General features: G+C 37.9%; 1 protein-coding gene across 2 annotated transcripts in view; it reads left to right on the forward strand.

Moving 5' to 3' along the window:
• Positions 1–17,050, forward strand: part of CCNT1 (cyclin T1) — a 28,918-nt gene extending 11,868 nt beyond the window's left edge. The window contains exons 4-9 of one of the 2 annotated variants that reach the window (XM_024737034.1): positions 616–676; positions 2,287–2,349; positions 4,132–4,177; positions 5,328–5,491; positions 5,656–5,726; positions 15,145–17,050. In XM_024737034.1, coding sequence (XP_024592802.1) covers positions 616–676; positions 2,287–2,349; positions 4,132–4,177; positions 5,328–5,491; positions 5,656–5,726; positions 15,145–16,551 — 1,812 coding nt within the window. In that variant the 3' untranslated portion in view covers positions 16,552–17,050. The remainder of the gene's footprint in view (positions 1–615; positions 677–2,286; positions 2,350–4,131; positions 4,178–5,327; positions 5,492–5,655; positions 5,727–15,144) is intronic. The other variant, XM_024737035.1, reaches the window with a different exon arrangement.
• The last annotated feature ends 2,077 nt before the right edge of the window (positions 17,051–19,127 follow it).

Consider the following 19,127-nt stretch of genomic DNA (forward strand, 5'->3'; position numbering starts at 1 on the left):
TTCTTTAACCCCAAAATATAGTCATTTCAGCATATAATCAATTTTAAAACATTATTAATGAAGTGGTTTACATTATTATTTCTTAACTAAGTCTTCACAATTCAGTGTGTATTCTACACTCATAACACATTTCAAGTGCTCGATAGCCATGTGTGGATAGTGGCTACAGTAATGGCCAGTACAAATCTGAAAGAATTTTTTGTTTGTTCCCTTTTCCTTTGAACCCATTTATGAATTTTAAAAACCTAGCATTACTCCAAAAGGAAGGTTTAACAGGAGTCAAATGTTTGAGATTGCCTATTGCCTGTAGGATTCTGTGTACATCATATGAACTTTAGAACCTAAAATGTCAGTCTGAAAATGAACTAGCTCTCTGGTGCTTTTTCTGTAGCCATTTGTAAATAAAGTGACATCTCTCACTATACCACTTTTTTTTTTTTTTTTTTAAGGAGAATCTGTTAGGAATAAGGGTTAATTTCAGTTCCTACTCTCCCTCATAACCCCACCCTTGCCTTTTGAGGCTTTGATTCCCCTTGGAGGTTGTTAGAATTTGCCTACACTTTATATATTATATATTGTATCTTTTGGGGGAGTAATTTGACTTCTCACCTGCAGGCTTACCTGCAACAAGTTCAAGATCTGGTGATATTAGAAAGCATAATTCTGCAGACTTTAGGTAAGTTTATTTTCCTTTAAAACATTAAAGAAATATGTACATAATGTAATGATTTCAAAATTTGCAATATAGGAAATAGGAAGAGAATTTCTTGGGAAGGTTTTTGCACATTTTAGAGGTCATTTAACCCTGGCCTATACCAGAGAGAATGCAGGCACGGCTGACCTTTGAAATAGCGGTTAGCAGGGGTTTTTTGTTTGTTTGTTTTATATTCTAGGATTCATGATTTGCTTGTTAAGATTTGGCAGTTTTTTAACTTTCTGATAAATAATGACAGAAACTATCTAAACAACTTTTTTTCCTTCCATGGATTTTTATAGTCTGCTTGTCATTATATTTAGATAACAGCATTTGTTTTTAAAATTGATAGTCAGTGTTCAGAACAGTGGAGTGGAGGTGGAGGAATTCAAGCTATAGCAGTTGATGGGCTAAAGAACTGATGATGTTCTGCTATTATCTATTATTATTTTCATCAAAGAGACTGCCTTTAAAAGCTTAGCAAATATGGAAAATAAAGATTTTCTAGTTCTTTTGGGCTATCATTTTTCTCTTTAGGTAGGGGAGTATTTCATGAGTTATGTTGGAAAGTTACTGGTAGGGCTGTATTTTTGTATGTACAAACATACAGTGAATTCTTCAAAGTTTGTCTCTGAAGTTAGTGTCTGTGAATTTTTACTTTAAATTAGTTTTCTTCAAGGTAGCCATATTTTAGGGGACAATGATATTTTTCTGGTGGAGTAAATTTTTATTAATATTTTAATGTGGAAAGCAGTAAGATCTAATTAGCAAGAATCAATTATACTTTTAGAATAATTTGCATCAAGTAAATTTCTCAATAGAATTTTTTTTTCTTTTAATCAGTTTGTCTCAGACTTTATTTTTATTTTTAAAATTTTTTGGCTGCGGCACGCAACTTGTGGGATTTTAGTTCCCCGACCAGGGATTGAACCCAGGCCCTCTGTAGTGAAAGTGCCAAGTCCTAACCACTGGACCGCCAGGGAATTCCCTAGAATTTCCTTACTTGTACTGGAAAATTTTATTTGCATACTCAAAAAGAGAAATTTCATTGAAAATTTTAATTTATATACTCAAAAAGAGAAACTCCATTGAAAATTTTTGTAGACATACCGATCTTCCTTAAGTAATTTTGGTAAAGATCATTTAGAGTTAGATAAAATGATCAGTACTTACAGTAATTGAGATGATGAAAAGGGACAAAACGGAGGTAAGAGAGGAATAGGGTTCAAAATGTTTTCTCAAGGTTAAGCTTTCGAAGATAATTATTACATGAGTAATTGCTTCTTCCAACCATGTATTATATTCTATTGTCCCTAAGAAAATGTTTTGTGTTTAGAAGTTTTTGGTAGCTCAGGGATCTTGAGACTGCATTAGCTTTATTATCTGAGTGGTGCCTTCTAGCTCAAAACATAAGCACCTTTGAAGATAATCTTAAAGAAGAGTGTGCTCCATACTTTGACTCTCTTAGCCTCTAAACAGGCAGGTTTGGGACCAGAAAATGAGGGAGGCCTTCAATGATGACTCAGATAAAAGAAATATAAAATATTTTGAGTATCGTTAGCTTTTTAACCAGTTACCTTTTTTGTTTTTAGGCTTTGAACTAACAATTGATCACCCACATACACATGTGGTAAAGTGCACTCAACTTGTTCGAGGTAAGGAATCCCAACTTGAGATGCTGTCTTAAATTGTTTTACCATTTAGAGGCTAAGATTTGCTCTGGACAAATACAGAACACAGCTGCTTTGGCCAAAATTTAAATTAAAAAACCTACCTGGCTTAAATCAAAATGAGTGGTTGGAGTTTTTCTGTTGGGTTCTTATAATGTTTTTCGGTGATCTCCAGATAAAGAGAGTTAGTTTCTTATGGATGTTTGTCAAAGCTGGGGGCAGATTTTGAAAAGTCACCAAATCATAAGTATCTAACAGCAATTTTAAGGATGTCTTGGGGGTTAATTTGATTCTAGGGTTGATTGTCCTAGGCACTCTTAAGGCCACCCAGAGGATCATCTAGAATTTATTTGAACTTATTTTCATCTTTGTTAATTCCCTGGCAGGACTTGTTTTTTTTGTTTGTTTGTTTGTTTTGTGGTACGCGGGCCTCTCACTATTGTGGCCTCTCCCGTTGTGGAGCACAGGCTCCGGACGCGCAGGCTCAGCGGCCATGGCTCACAGGCCCAGCCGGTCCGCGGCATGTGGGATCTTCCCGGACCGGGGCACGAACCCGTGTCCCCTGCATCGGCAGGCGGACTCTCAACCACTGCGCCACCAGGGAAGCCCAGGACTTGGTTTTTATTCCGATTTAACTTTAGTAGCTGTAATTGCACAAAACCTAGTTCTTATTTATTTAAATAGTAGTATCAAGGCTATCTAGACACCACTGTGCGTTTAAATGCCATTTTTCATTTTGTAGAGTTAACTGATTGACAATTGGCCTTATTTGTGTGTTTCATCTGAAAACTCAGTTTTCCCTGAGTTCTTATATTTTGAAAGCATTAAAAGGTTTACACTAACAGAGATGGATAAATGCTAATATTTAATCTAAGGAAGGTTAAAATTTGCTTTGTTACCCAGAGCATTTTTTTTTTTGAAGGAGGAATTTTTATATTTGTTTATTTATTTTATTTTTTTGGCTGCATTGGGTCTTTGTTGCTGTGTGCGGGCTTTCTCTAGTTGCGGTGAGCGAGGGCTACTCTTCGTTGCGGTGTGTGGGCTTCTCATTGTGGTAGCTTCTCTTGTTGCAGAGCACGGGCTCTAGGTGGCCGGGCTTCAGGAATTGTGGCTCGCGGGCTCTGGACCGCAGGCTCAGTAGCTGTGGCGCGTGGGCTTAGTTGCTCCGCGGCATGTGGGAACTTCCCAGACCAGGGCTCGAATCCGTGTCCCCTGCATCGGCAGGCGATTCTTAACCACTGCGCCACCAGGGAAGCCTGAAGGAGGAATTTTAAAAATTGTAATATATATGAATAATTTGTGTTATTTGCTAATTTTTTCCAGATATAGCAAGGTCTTCTGGATTCTGATCTTGCCTCCAAATTAGTTCATCCCCTAGCTTAGAATTTCTCAGTGAACCCTTGTATCAGGATCTCTGAGTTACTAACAAGTAAAAATGTTTGTTACATTCTTCTCCAAATGTGTTGAGTCAAACTCTAGGGAGGATGCCCAGGAATTGCATTTTAAACATGTACCCCTTATACCTGATGTGCAGAATAAAGCTTAGGTCTCTAAGTCGGGAAGCAGCATAATTATTAATATTATAATTAAAAATCACTCAAACTGTTTTCTTTGACAGTAGAATGTAAACATCAGGTGGTCAGGGACCATGCCTGCCTCATTTACCACTATATTCTCTGCCTTGCAAATATTACATGCTTACTAAATAATTGTTTAGAATGAATGGAACTAATAACCTTCTCCTCCTCCCCCCTTTCTTTTTTTTAGCAAGCAAGGACTTAGCACAGACTTCTTACTTCATGGCAACCAACAGGTTTATATTTTAATATTTTTCTCTTCTGTTTTTGGGATAGTACTTTACTTGCATTAGAATTGTCACTTTTTGATGGGTATATGGAAAGATGACAGGTCTTGCACTTAGTAAACTAGAAGCCAAAGACCTAGGCAAGGATCTCTGATTCAATGTGTTATAGACAATTCTATGGTAAAGGTTGATTTTTCTGCAGTTTTCATGTGTACCTTAAAATTTCCATGCTGCTCTTTTAATTTGTTAAAGTGATATATTTATTTATTGCTGATCGTTTGATAGCCTACTTAATTCTGCATTTGTTACTTTGCTTTAACATATCCAAGAGCATAATTCTGAAAGTTTGTTTAAACTTGGGGTTCATTGACAGTGACTAAAATCTAATTTGGAGGATTCTGCTGTTACTATATTTTAAGACTCTTTTTTTCTTCACCCACGCCCAGATAAATGGGCATGTATATGTGCAAAGAGTTGTGATACTTCCTTTTTTAAAGAAAAAAATTAATACATAACTTGTATTACCAAATGACTTGCTTATTCTCATCTCCAGTCTACTGGTTGTTCATGGAAACCAAAGATACTCCTAATGACTGTCAGGGCTAAGAAGTTCATTTTGATAGCCTGGTGGGAGAAATTTTAAAAGTAAACTGTCAAGAATATTGACACTTGAGAGAATGGTTGTCTATTCATTATTTTAAAGAGACCAGACCTATGATTGGCATGAGACAAGATAATTTTTAGAATATTTCCTTAGGTATTTGATTTAGGGATTATACATATCAAAAATCTTATAATTTTCCTTAAGTTCTGAGCTTATTCTCAGGATAATTAATCCTTATTTTAAAAAACTGAATGCTCAGTCTTTTATTTTTGTTTTTATTTTTTCCAGTCCTTCATTAGTGTGTGGATTAAATGATATGTAGTCAGAAAAATTAGAAAAGTTGTTACCTGAGCCGGTGGGTTAATGGAAAAAAATCATGTTGGGTGCTGGGTCAGAGCACTGGATATTTCTTGCCCTTCTTGCTCTCCAGTGGGTTTCTTATTTTTTTAACTCTTTTTTTTTTTAACTTTTTTTTTAAAGTAATGGAGAGTTTTAACTTTGGGTTCAGAATTGAGAGCTCATGACACTCTCTTGTTTCCTTCCCTCTGATGTCAGCCTGCATTTGACCACATTTAGCCTGCAGTACACACCTCCTGTGGTGGCCTGTGTCTGCATTCATCTGGCTTGCAAGTGGTCCAACTGGGAGATCCCAGTCTCAACTGATGGGAAGCACTGGTGGGAGTATGTTGACGCCACTGTGACCTTGGAACTTTTAGATGGTAAGTTTTAGAGTAAGGGACCTTGAATAGCACTTGCTCTTGATCTGTCACATATCTGGCCAAAGGTGACTTGATTTCAGATGAATATAGTTAGTTGAGGTTATTCTTATTCCTTTACTTCTGCCTCTCTGAGTTTTTCTTAAATGTTCTAATTTCATTTGTAGAACTGACACATGAATTTCTACAGATTCTGGAGAAAACCCCCAACAGGCTCAAACGAATTCGGAATTGGAGGGTAAGAATTATTGCTGTCAGTTTGTGGAACAAACCATTTTCTTCCTTTGACCACACCAGTGAAAATACCAGATATGGATATGTACCCTCGGTCTGGAATTTCCCTTTTTGTAGTTATGCAATAGTCATAATTTCAACTTCATAGCTTGGCTTCTGGCCCAGAAATCCATTGCTGTAGGCGATGGTGAGATTTTTTTGGTGTTTTGCAACTCTTGTGATTTAGTCATTTGGTCAGCAACATTGGTTATTTTTTTGTGTGGAGAGTGTTAAGGGGAAAAATTTGGCTTTTCTGAGTCACAGAATGTTGGCTTCTGGTATAGGAAAGATTCAGAGTTAGGAGATTAGAACTGGTATTATAATTTTGTCTTTGACATTACCTGCTTTTAAATGGATTTTAGAATTTTGTTTTTATATAGATTGCAGTCTAAAGTTGTATTTCAGATATTTTTCAAAGTCTTATTTATGTATAGTGGAATTAGCACCATTTGTTGAGAAGACTGTCCTTTCCCCATTGAATGGTCTTGGCACCCTTGTCAAAAATCATTTGGCCATGTATGTGAAGGTTTATTTCTGGGCTTTCTATTCTGTTCCATTCATCTATATGTCTGTATGTCAGTACCCCACTGTTTTGATTACTGTGGCTTTGTAGTAAGTTTTGGAATCAGGAGGTGTGAGTCTTTCTGTTTTGTTCTTCATTTTCAAGATTGTTTTGACTATTCAGGGTCCTTTGAGATTCCATATGAATTCTAGGATTTTTTCTTTTTTTTAATTTATTTTGGCTGTGCAGGGTCTTAGTTGCAGCACACGGGATCTTTGTTGCGGCATGTAGGCTTCTTAGTTGCAGCATGTGGACTCTTAGTTGCGGCATGCAGACTCTTAGTTGTGGCATGTATGCGGGATCTAGTTCCCTGACCAGGGATCAAACCCGGGCCCCCTGCATTGGGAGTGCAGAGTCTTAACCACTGGACCACCAGGGAAGTCCCCCCACATTTTAACAGTATTAATGTTTGAATTAATCTTTGGATCCAGAACATAGGTGAGTTTCCAGTTATGTTTTATTTAATTTATTTCAGCAGTGTTTTGCAGTTTTCATTGTACAAGTTTTTTACTTCCTTGGTTAATTCCCAAGTAGTTTATTCTTTTTGGTGCTGTTGTAAATGGAATTGTTTTCATAATTTCCTTTTTAGATTGTTTATTCATGTAGAGAAATGTAACTGAATTTTATTTGTTGACTTTGTATCCTGTTACTTTGCCCAATTCATTTATTAATTCTAATAAAATCAGAAAGAATAAATTCTTTTTGGTTGAGTCTTTAGAGTTTTCTACATATAAGTTCATGTCATCTGCAAACAGAGATAATTTTACTTCTTCTTTTCCAATTTGATGCTGTTTCTTTTTCTTGCCTGATTGCTGTGGCTAGAACTTCCAGTACAGTGTTGAATGGAAGTGGTGAAAGTGAACATCTTTTCCTTATTCCTGATCTTAAAGAAAACTTTCAGTCTTTCACCATTGAATATGATGTTCACTGTGGGTTTTTTATATGTGACTTTTATTATGTTGAGGTAGTTTCCTCTTTATGTTCCTAGTTTGTTGAGTGTTTTTATCATGAAAGTGTGTTGAATTTTGTCAAACGCTTTCTCTGCACAAATTGAGATGATCATGTGATTTGTTTCCTTCATTCTGTTTGTGTGACATATTACATCAGTTGATTTCCATATGTTGAACCCTCCTTATATTCCAGGAATAAATTCCACTTGGTCATGCATGATATGTAATTTTTTTTAAATGCCACCAAATTCATCTTGCTAGTATTTTGTTGATGATTTTTGCATCCGTGGTTATAAGGGATATTGGCCTGTAGTTTTCCTTTCTTGTAGTGTTTTCTTCTAGCTTTGGTATCAGGGTAATGCTTGCCTCATAGAATGAGTTGAGAAGTGTTCCCTCCTCTTCAAATTTTTGGAAAGTTTGAAAAGGAGTGGCATTACTTCGTTAAATGATTGATAGGATTAACCAGTAAGTCTTTTTTTCCTTTGGAGATTTTTGATTACTGATTTAATTTTATTTATTTATTTTTAAAAATTTATTTATTTATTTTGGGCTGTGTTGGGTCTTCATTGCTGCACACAGGCTTTCTCTAGTTGCGGGGAGCGGGGGCTACTCTTTGTTGCAGTGGGCAGGCTTCTCATTGCAGTGGCTTCTCTTGTTGCGGAGCATGGGCTCTAGGCGCGTGTGGGCTCAGTAGTTGTGGCTCGCGGGTTCTAGAGTGCAGGCTCAGTAGTTGTGGCACATGGGCTTAGTTGCTCCGCAGCATGTGGGATCTTCCCGGACCAGGGCTCGAACCTGTGTCCCCTGCATTGGCAGGCGGATTCTTAACCACTGGGCCACCAGGGAAGTCCTGATTCAATTTTATTACTAGCTGTAAGTCTATTCAGATTTTCTGTTTCTTCATGATTTAGTCTTGATAGGTTTTGTGTTTCTAGGAATTTGTCCCTTTTGTCTGGGTTATTCAATTTGTTGATATACAGTTTGTTCTGTTAGAATGGTAGCAATGTCTCCACTTTTATTTCTGATTTTAGTAGTTTGAGTCTTCCCTCTTTTTTTCTTAGTCTGTCTAGCTAAAGATTTGTCAATTTTGTTGATGTTCTCAAGGAACCAATTTTTGTTTTGGTTTTTCTCTATTTTATCTCTGCTCTAATCTTTATTATATCTTTCCTTCTGCTAGCTAGCTTTGTGTTCAGTTCTTTTTCTAGTTCCTTAAGTTATAAAGTTAGTTTGTTATTTTGAGATGTTTCTTGGTTGTTTTTTTTTTTGGCCACATTGCACAGCTTGTGGGATTTTTAGTTCCCCGACCAGGGATTGAACCCAGGCCCCCCAGGCAGTGAGCTCACGGAGTCCTAACCACTGGGCTGCTAGGGAATTCCCAGTTTCTTGTTTTTTTATTAAGTATGTTTTACTTTTTAAATTTTTATTTTTTTGGCTACTCTGTGTGGCATACTGGATCTTAGTTCCTCAACCAGGGACTGAACTCATAGCTCCTGCATTGGGAGTGCAGAGTCTTAACCATTGGACCGCCAGGGAAGTCCCTGGTTTTTTTAATGTAGTGTTTATAGCTATAAATTTCTCCCTTAGCACCACTTTTGCTGCATACCTTACGTTTGATATGTTGTGTTTTGTTTTTCTTGGTCTCTAAGTATTTTCTAATTTCCCTTTTGATTTCTTTGATCCATTGGTTTAATTTCTACAATTTTGTGATTTTTTTTTTTTCCCCGATTTTCTTTCTGATACTGATTTCTAACTTTATCTTGTTGTGGTCAGAAAAAATACATGATGTGATATGTATCTTTTAAAATCTATTGACTAAGTTTGCAGCCTAACATATGGTCTGTTCTGGATAATGTCCCATATGCACTTGAAGAATGTATGTGCTGCTGTTTTTGGGGAGAGTGTTCTGTGTATGTCTGTAGATCTAGTTAGTTTATTAAGTCCTACTTCCTTATCTTCTGCTTGATCTATTATTGTGAGTGGGGTATTGAAGTCTCCAACTATTACTGTAAAGCTGTCTATTTCTCTTTAATTCTGTTAGGTTTTGGCCTCATATTTTGATGGCCTGTCATTAGGTGTGTAAATGTTTATAATTGCTGTGTCTAATTTCTGTAGCTAGCCTTTTAAAATATATAATGCTCTTTTTTGTCTCTTGAAATCTTTTTTTATTTCAAGTCTATTTTGTCTGCTATTAGTATAGCCATGCATGCTCTCTTTTGGTTACTGTTTGCATTTTATACCTTTTTCCATCCTTTCACTTTCAGCCCGTTTGGGTCTTTGGATCTCAGCCTCTTGTAGATAGCATATAGTTGGATCATATGTTTTTATCCATTCTACAAATCTCTGTCTTTTCCTTAAGAGTTTAATCCATTTACACTTAAAGTAATTACATATAAGGAGAGATTTACTTCTGTCACTTAATGCTATTTGATTTTTAGACAGGCATACCTTGTTTTATTGAACTTTGCAGATATTGCATTTTTTATATTGAAGGTTTGTGGCAGCCCTGCGTCAAGCAAGTCTGTTGACGCCATTTTCCCAACAGTATTTGCTTACTTTGTGTCTCTGTTACACATTGGTAATTATGGCAGTATGCTGAACTTTTTCATTATCATTGTATCTGTTATGGTGATATGTGATCAGTAATCTTTAGTATTACTACTACAGCTCACTGAAGGCTCAAATGATGGTTAGCATTTTTTAGCAATAAAGTATTTTAAATTAAGGTATGTCCATTTTTTTTTAGACATAATGCTATTGCACATTTAATAGACTGTAGTGTAAACACAATTTTTTTTTTTTTTTTTTTTTTGCGGTACGTGGGCCTCTCACTGCTGTGGCCTCTCCTGTTGCGGAGCACAGGCTCCGGACGCGCAGGCTTAGCGGCCGTGGCTCATGGGCCCAGCCGCTCTGAGGCATGTGGGATCTTCCCGGACCGGGTCACAAACCCGCATCCCCTGCATCGGCAGGCAGACTCTCAACCACTGCGCCACCAGGGAAGCCCTAAACACAATTTTTATATGCACTGGGAAACCAAAACATTTGTGTGGCTCACTTTATTGTGATATTTGCTTTATTGAGATGGTCTGAAACGGAACCCACAGTATCTCCAAGGTATGCCTACTGTATGCCTTACGGCTTTTTTGTCCCTCATTTCCTGCATTATACTGTCTTTTGTGCTTAGTTGATTTTTCATAGTGAAAAATTTTAGATTCCTTTTTCATTCATTTTTTGTATTAACATACAAAATTTGTCTCCTTTACAGCTGCATCCTCATCCCTTTTGGTTGTTGATGTTACAAAATTAAATAATTGTGTGCCCCCCGAAAACTAATAATTCTTTTAGATGCATTAGGCTCTTATACTATATAAAAAATAAGATTTGGAATTATAAGACAAAGTTATAGTAATACTAGGTTTTACACTAATTTTTTTTTTCCCTGAGAATGTGTTAGTCTCCTAAATCATGTAGAAAGCAAAATGTGCAATTACACACCATTGTTACAATACCAGCTTTTATAATTGCCCATGTATTTACTTTTATTGAGGTCTTTATTTCTCCATATGGCTTGAAGTTACTGTCTTGGAGGACTCCCTTGAGCCTTTCTTGTATAGCTGGTCTAGCGGTCACGAATCCCCTCAGCTTTTTTTTTTTTTTTTTTTTTGTTGGTAACCCATCGGCAGGTGGACTCTCAACCACTGCGCCACCAGGGAAGCCCCTCCTTCACTTTTTTGAAGGACATTCTTACTAGATATAGGATGCTTGGCCGACAGTTTTTTTCTTTTAGTACTTGGGATGTATCAGCTCACTATCTTGTGGCCTCCGAAGTTTCTGTTGAGAAATCTCATGATCTTATTGAGGATCCCTTGTATGTGACAGTTTGCTTCTTGCTGCTTTCAAAATTCTGTCTTTGGCTTTTGAAAGTTTGAGTATGATATGTCTTTTTTTTTTTTAATACCATGATTTTAAGAATTGAGGTGTAGTGGATGTACAATATTATATCAATTTCAGGTGTATAACAAAATGATTCACAGTTTTTAAAGGTTATATTCCATTTATACTTATTATAAAATATTGGCTATATTCCCTGTGTTGTACTATATATCCTCGTAGCTTATTTATTTTATACATAGTAGTTTGTACCTCTTAATCCCCTACCTTATCTTGCCCCTTCCCCCTTCCCTCTCCCCGCTGGTAACCACTGGTTTGTTGCCTATATCTGTGAGTCTGTATCTATTTTGTTATATTCATTAATTTTATTTTTTAAATTCCACATATAAGTGGTAACATACAGTATTTTAGCCTAATACCCTCCAAGTTCATCTATGTTGTTGCAAATGGCAAAATGTCCTTCCTTTCTATGACTGAGTTGTATTCCATCATATATATACCACATCTTCTTTACCCATTCATCTGTTTTTTTTTTTTTTTTTTTATTTGATAGGGAAGGGAGGCCTCCTTCCCAGCCCCTGAAATCAGACTGCTTATGTAACTGTCTCGTTTCTGGACTCTTGGGAAGCCCTTCTCAAAGGCCTTTGGCAAGTATAGTTGGGGAGTTAGCTGGTGGTCTAATGGTTAGGATTTGGCGCTTTCACTGCCACGGCTTGGGTTCAATCCCTGGTCGGGGAACAGATCCTGCAAGCTGTGTGGTGTGGCAAAAAAAGAAAAAAAAAATAGAAGTGTAGTTGATTTACAATGTTGTGTTAATTTCTGCTGTACATCAAAGTGGTTCATTTATACATATATATACATTCTTTTTCATATTCTTTTACATTATAGTTTATCAGAGGATATTGAATATAGTTCCTTGTGCTGTATAGTAGGACCTTGTTGTTTATCAATTCTATATATAATAGTTTGCATCTGCTAACCCCAAACTCCCACTCCATCCCTCCCTCATCCCCCTCCCCCTTGGCAACCCTAAGTCTGTTCTTTATGTCTGTGAGTCTGTTTCTGTTTTGTAGATAAGTTCATTTGTGTCATATTTTAGATTCCACATATAAATGATATCATATGATATTTGTCTTTGTCTGACTTTAACTTCACTTAGTATGATAATCTCTAGGTCCATCCATGTTGCTGCAAACGACATTATTTTGTTCTTTTTTAATGGCTGAGTAGTATTCCATTGTATATATGTACCACATCGTCTTATCGATTCATCTGTCAATGGACATTTAGGTTGTTTCCATGTTTTGGCTATTGTGAATAGTGCTGCTATGAACATTGGGGTGCATGTATCTTTTTGAACTATAGTTTTGTCCGGATGTATGCCCAGGAGTGGGATTGCTGCATGATATGGCAACTCTATTTTTAGCTTTTTGAGGAACCTCCATACTGCTTTCCATAGTGGCTGCACCATCTTACATTCCCACCAACAGTGTAGGAGGGTTCCCTTTTCTCCATACCCTTTCTAGCATTTGTTATTTGTAGACTTTAATGATGGCCATTCTGACTGGTATGAGGTGGTACCTCTTTGTAGTTTTATTTGCATTTCTCTGATAAGTAGTGATGTTGAGCATCTTTTCATGTGCCTGTTGGCCATCTGTATATCTTCTTTGGAGAAATGTGTATTTAGGTCTTCTTCCCATGTTTGGATTGGGTTGTTTGTTTTTTTGTTGTTGAGTTGTATGAGCTGTTTTTATATTTTGGAAATTAAGCCCTTATCAGTCACATGATTTGCAAATATTTTCTCCTTGTCCATAGGTTATCTTTTCGTTTTGTTTACTGTTTCCTTTGCTATGCAAAAGCTTGTATTTGATTAGGTCCATTTGTTTATTTTTGCTTTTATTTCTATTGCCTTGGGAGACTGACCTAAGAAAACCTTGGTACATTTTTGTCAGAGGATGTTTTGCTTATGTTCTTATCTAGGAGTTTTATGGTGTCATGTCTTATGTTTAAGTCTTTAAGCCATTTTGAGTTTATTTTTGTGTATGGTGTGAGGGTGTGTTCTAACTTCATTGAATTACATGTGGCTATCCAACTTTCCCAACACCACTTGTTGAAGAGACTGTATATTCTTGCCTCCTTTGCCAAAGATTAATTGACTGTAGGCATGTGTGTTTATTTATGGGCTCTCTATTCTGTTCCATTGATCCAGATGTCTGATTTTGTGCCAGTACCACACTGATTACTGATAGCTTTGTAGTACTCTCTGAAGTCTGGGAGGGTTAAGTATGATATGTCTTGATGTGAGTCTCTTTGAGTTCATCCTGGAGTTCACTGAGGTTCTTGGATATCTATGTTCATGTTTTTTCATCAGATTTGGAGAGTTCTGAGCTGCTGTATCTTCACATATTCTCTGCCTCTTTCTCTTTCTTTTCATTTTCTGGAATTCCCACAATGCATACATTGGTCTATTTGATGGTGTCCCATAGGTCCCTTAGGCTCTGTTCACTTGCTTCAGTCTTTTTTCTTTCTGTTCCTCAGACTTGATAATTTCCATTGTCCTATTTTAAAGTTTGCTGATTCTTCTGCCTGTTCAGATCTGCCTTTGAATCCCTCCAGTGCATTTTTCATTTCAGTTATTGTACTTTTCAGCTCCAGGATTTCTTTCTGGTTTCTTTTAAAGTTTTTAATCTCTTTTTTGATACTTTAATTTTGTTCACATGTTGTTTTCTTGACTTTTTGACATTTTCATTTCCTTGAGTATCTTTAAGGCAGTTAATGTCTTTGCCTAGTAGATCTGCCATTGGGTCTTTTTCAGTGACAATTTCTGTTGATTTTTTTTTTTCCTTTGAATGGACTATACTTTCGTGTTTCTTTATGTGCCTTGTGATTTTTTTGTTGAAGACTGGACATTTGAATCTAGTAACATGGTAACTCTGGAAATCAGATTCTCTCCCTTTCCTGGGGTTTGCTGGGATTTTTTTTTTTTTTTTTTTTTTTTTTTTTTTTTGTATATTTGGGGTGGGGGCTTGATTTTGAAGGATATTTCTGTGCTGAGGATCAGCTTGATGTATAAAATTAATGTCTTCTCAGTTCTTATCTGAGCCTTTTCCTGGACATTTCTGTAGGGACAGTGTTTTTTTTTAATGTTCTACTCTAATATCTGGCTCCCAAAGGGAGAAAAAGCAAAAAATGAAGTGGGGGAGGAAGGGGGCTGGCCCTTTATATCCAGGGAAGTCACTTCAGCCAGAGGGGGAGGGGATTACAACAATGGAGGGAGGTGCAACAACAATGGCTGCCTTTCTCTTTGTACCTCTGTGATTGAAAGCAGCAGTCAGCGATCAGACCACAGATCTCCAATATTTGGAAAATAGAGCTCTTTTTGCCTAACCAGGGTCCCCCAAGCTGTGTGCAAGCAACTCCAGGAACAGCTGCACAGCTGACTGGGGCTGAGAGCTGAAATTGAGGGAAATTAACTTCAGTTTATTGTCCAGGGCTTACCCTGGCAGCTGCAAGCCTTCAACAGACTGCAAAGTTCCAAAATAGTTATGTCAGACAGATTCTGCCTTTGCAGTTGTTGTCTAGGTGGGACAGATTCCTGGTGCTTCCTACTCTGCTGTCTTCACAGAATCTTCCTCCTTTTTTAAGGCTAAAGGTATTTCATTGTATATATAGACCACATTTTTTAAAATACATTCATTTATTGATGGACACTTGGGTTGCTTTCATACCTTAGGTATTGTGAAAAGTGCTGCAACGAACATGGGAGTTCAGATACCTCTTTGAGATCTTGTGATGCTTGATTGAAGGTTTAAAAAATCGTATCTCTCCTGATGGTAATAATTATCAGTCTCATGTTAGAGTAACCTCCTGGTTATGGGGTATCCCAAACTCCCAATGTCACAGCAAACACAGTCTACTCATTTCAGTGTTTTTTTTCCATTTGATAAATTACCTGAAGTGAAAAGATGCTATTTGCTTCATTCTAGGCATGCCAGGCTGCCAAGAAAACAAAAACGGATGACCGAGGAGCAGATGAAAACACTTCAGAGCAGACAATCCTTAATATGATTTCCCAGAGCTCTTCAGATACAACTATTGCAGGTTTAATGAGTATGTCAGCTTCTTCTACCACAAGTGCAGTGCCTTCCCTTCCAGCCACTGAAGAGTCAACCAGTAACTTAAGCAATGTGGAGATGTTGCCGAGTGAGCGTTGGCTGTCCTCCCACCCTCCTTTTAAGGTAGAACCTGCTCAGGGTCATCGGACTAGTGAGAATTTAGCACTTATAGGAGTTGATCATTCCTTGCAACAGGATGGTTCAAATGCCTTTGTTTCCCAGAAGCAGAATAGTAAGAGTGTGCCATCAGCTAAAGTATCACTGAAAGAATACCGTGCAAAGCATGCAGAAGAGTTGGCTGCCCAGAAGAGGCAACTGGAGAACATGGAGGCCAATGTGAAGTCACAGTATGCCTTCGCTGCCCAGAATCTTCTGGCTCACCATGATAGCCATTCTTCCATCCTTCTGAAAATGCCCATAGAGGGCTCAGAAAACCCTGAGCGGCCTTTTCTGGAAAAGACTGACAAAACAGCTCTCAAAATGAGAATCCCAATGACAAGTGGAGATAAAGCTGCCACTTCAAAACCAGAGGAGATAAAAATGCGCATCAAAGTTCACACTGCAGCTGACAAGCACAATTCTGTAGATGACAGTGTCACAAAGAGCCGTGAGCACAAAGAAAAGCACAAGACTCACCCATCTAATCATCATCATCATCATAATCACCACTCACACAAACACTCTCACTCCCAGCTTCCAGCTAGTACTGGGAACAAACGTCCAGGTGATCCAAAACATAGTAGCCAGACAAGCACCTTAGCACACAAGCCCTATAGCTTGTCCAGCTCTTTCTCCTCTTCCAGTTCTTCTCGTAAAAGGCCCTTCCCTGAAGAGACTGGAGGGGCAGTGTTTGATCATTCAGCTAAGACTGCCAAGAATACTAAATCCTCTTCCATAAATTTCTCCTTCCCTCCTCTTCCTACAATGGCCCAGTTGCCTGGGCATAGCTCAGACACAAGTGGCCTTACTTTTTCACAGCCCAGCTGTAAAACTCGAGTTCCTCACATGAAATTGGATAAAGGCTCCACTGGGGCCAATGGTCACAATGCAACCCAGACCATAGACTATCAAGATACTGTGAATATGCTTCACTCCCTTCTCCATGCCCAAGGTGTTCAGCCCACTCAGCCACCTGCGTTTGAATATGTTCATTCTTATGGAGAATATCTGAATCCACGGGCTGGTGGAATGTCCTCCAGACCTGGCAATACAGACAAACCCCGGCTACCACCTCTACCATCAGAACCTCCTCCACCACTTCCACCCCTTCCCAAGTAAAAAAGAAAAAGACGAGGAGAAAAAAACTTTAAAAACACATCTTTTTTTTTTTTTTTTAAACTACTGATTCTGGACTAAGAAAATTACTTCCCTTATGAAACATGTCACCCTTGTTGGACTAGAAATAAATTTATATTGAGACATGGGAAGGTGGTAGAGGGCCTTGGTTATTATATCGCCTGCCTCAGAAATTTAACTATTTTATTATAGTTTTTACTGAGAGGTGAGAATGTGTTAAAGCTGTGAAGGATTCAGAATACTTTCTCTGTTCTTGGCCTCTCCACCTCCTAATTAGGTCGATTAGAGTTGATATCTTCCCTCTTCTTGCCAGGACTGAAGTATGGAGGGTTTGTTTTATCAAACAGTTGTGGATCCTTTTGGTGTTTAATATATCAGAAGAGAGGAAGTATTTAAATGTCAAAATCTTTTAAGAGACTTTAAAAAAATAATTTAAAGAAAGTAAGTTATCTGTTTAGTTTTTTTATATAATTGGGGAAGGGATAGGGATTTTGCTGTGTGTATGAGATACACGGCAGTGAGTCCTGGGGGGTGGGATTGGAGGGTGGGGTGTGTGTGTGTAGTGGGAATGGGAGGATAGGATTTTGGCCGTGAGTTCTGAGATCAGCTCTGGCCACTTGAAGTGTTTCGACCTTTAAGTGTGTATGTAAGTGTGGGTATGTGTGTTTTTAGTGTGTGTGTTTAAAAATCATGTTTTATCTTTCCTTCCCTGTACTTCACCATTTTAACTTCCTAACAGTCTACTAGAGAGAACACGGTGTGGCCTTTAAAACATAAAGGAAGGAAGAGGCCTGTATTTGACATTTCTCTTTCTTTATGTTGTAATTGAGGGTAGCCTTCTAAATTCTAGTTTGGGCAGGTGCAGCCAATGGTCTGACTCTGGACTCCATTATAAAAACTTCCTTTTTACCCCCTTTTTCCTTTTGATACAGAACAAAGGTGGGGTTGAGGAAGAAGGCTGGAGAGCTAGGCTGGCTTTTGCCCTACAGAATTGGATGTCCTTTTTTTCATATTGGGCTTTGGGAAAGTGTTCAAGTAAGAGCAGTCTCAGGGTCTCTGAAGGGTAGGGGCATGTGCTATCCTTCCTGTGGAAGCCCAGACCATATGTGAGAATAGATCTGGGAGAAGCCATGGAGCTAAAGGATACTGAAAACAATGAAAACTGTGATTGGGAATTTTTAGGACATTGTATTTTAAATTATATTATGAATGTAAGACTTGACTTTTATCTGTATGTCTGAAGGGAGGCAGCTGCATCCTCAGTTTTTGCAGCCCATATGACTTCAGAGATTGGAGCTTATGAATTTAACAGTGCTGGCGCCATGAGGGTGAGCAAGTCTAGCCTTCAGATACTGTTATGTTTAGATTGTGCATCTTTGGTGGTTTTAGCTTCTAGGCAGAAGTTCTTCTGTAGATTTCTAAGAGTCCTTTAGAAAAATGGATCAGGAGTCCTATTCTAATGGGTGCTTAATTATCCCATATTTTAGGAGTGAACATTTTTGTTGAGGAAAGAAATCTTTCAAGGGGCCAGAAAGAATTCTAATCCAAGTTGTCCAGCTGAAAACGCCACCTAGCCACAGATTATTTAATGTGATATTTTTTCAGTCTTCATGGTGTTTTTTGCCATGGAAAAGATGATGCAATTTGAATTTGTCTTCTTGATTTTAACGCAGCGTCTTTCACACCAAATATTCTTTGTGGATAAATTGAATTTTTTCATTGGTAGTCATAGGGAGATAGGAGTTGTACATGTGCTGCTGCTTGCCAGGAACAGGTTGGGGAGAAAACTGAGACAGTTGGAATTGATGATGCACTGGCCTAATACAGGAGGGACTTCGTTCAGTAAGCCTAACTGAAGGTGAGTTAGTACCCTGTGCTTCTGCATATTTGAGCTGTCTGGAGTGCCTGCCATTGCTGTGTAAGGTGAGCTCTGTGCTGATCCATACGCCAGTAATACTTTTGACTTGGAATGTCACTTTACTTTTATGGATGACATTTTCCTCTTTCTCCTTGATATTTTCTGTGTTGTGCTAGGTAATTGGTAATTGGTAGATGCGTGGTGTGTTTACTAAATTTAGGCTGTTTAGATTTTGTTTGGCGGAGTCAGCTTTCCTTTCTGACCTTCCCAAAAGGTTATTTAGTTTGCATCTGTATCTTGTGGAATTGATGATCACTGATTTATGAAAATGCCTTTCACAGCTTTCAGTTTTTCTCATCAAATGTCACATATTTTCTAATCACATTCACTCTCTCACCACAGAGATACATATCCACTTGGCCTCAGCAGTTCTCCGTGGCAGTCTGTAGTTCCTTAGAACTTTGTCAGGAGTGACCTTGAAAAAAGTGCTTACTAGAGCCTAAGAGCTGCTTTACCCTGCATAGTCTGGCCTTTGCACTAGTAGATCATTGCTGATATAGGTCAATTTAGAGACTTTTTTATATTAGTGCCTCCTGATACTGTTTTAAGATACCTACAGTGTCCGCTTTTATATCTATGCATATGTCATGAAACTTCTTACGGGCTCTGCATGAAGCTGCTTACTGCATTGTCTTTGGGT

Source organism: Neophocaena asiaeorientalis, unplaced genomic scaffold (genome assembly GCF_003031525.2).
Source record: "Neophocaena asiaeorientalis asiaeorientalis breed wild unplaced genomic scaffold, Neophocaena_asiaeorientalis_V1.1 scaffold134, whole genome shotgun sequence".
Lineage (NCBI taxonomy): Eukaryota > Metazoa > Chordata > Mammalia > Artiodactyla > Phocoenidae > Neophocaena > Neophocaena asiaeorientalis.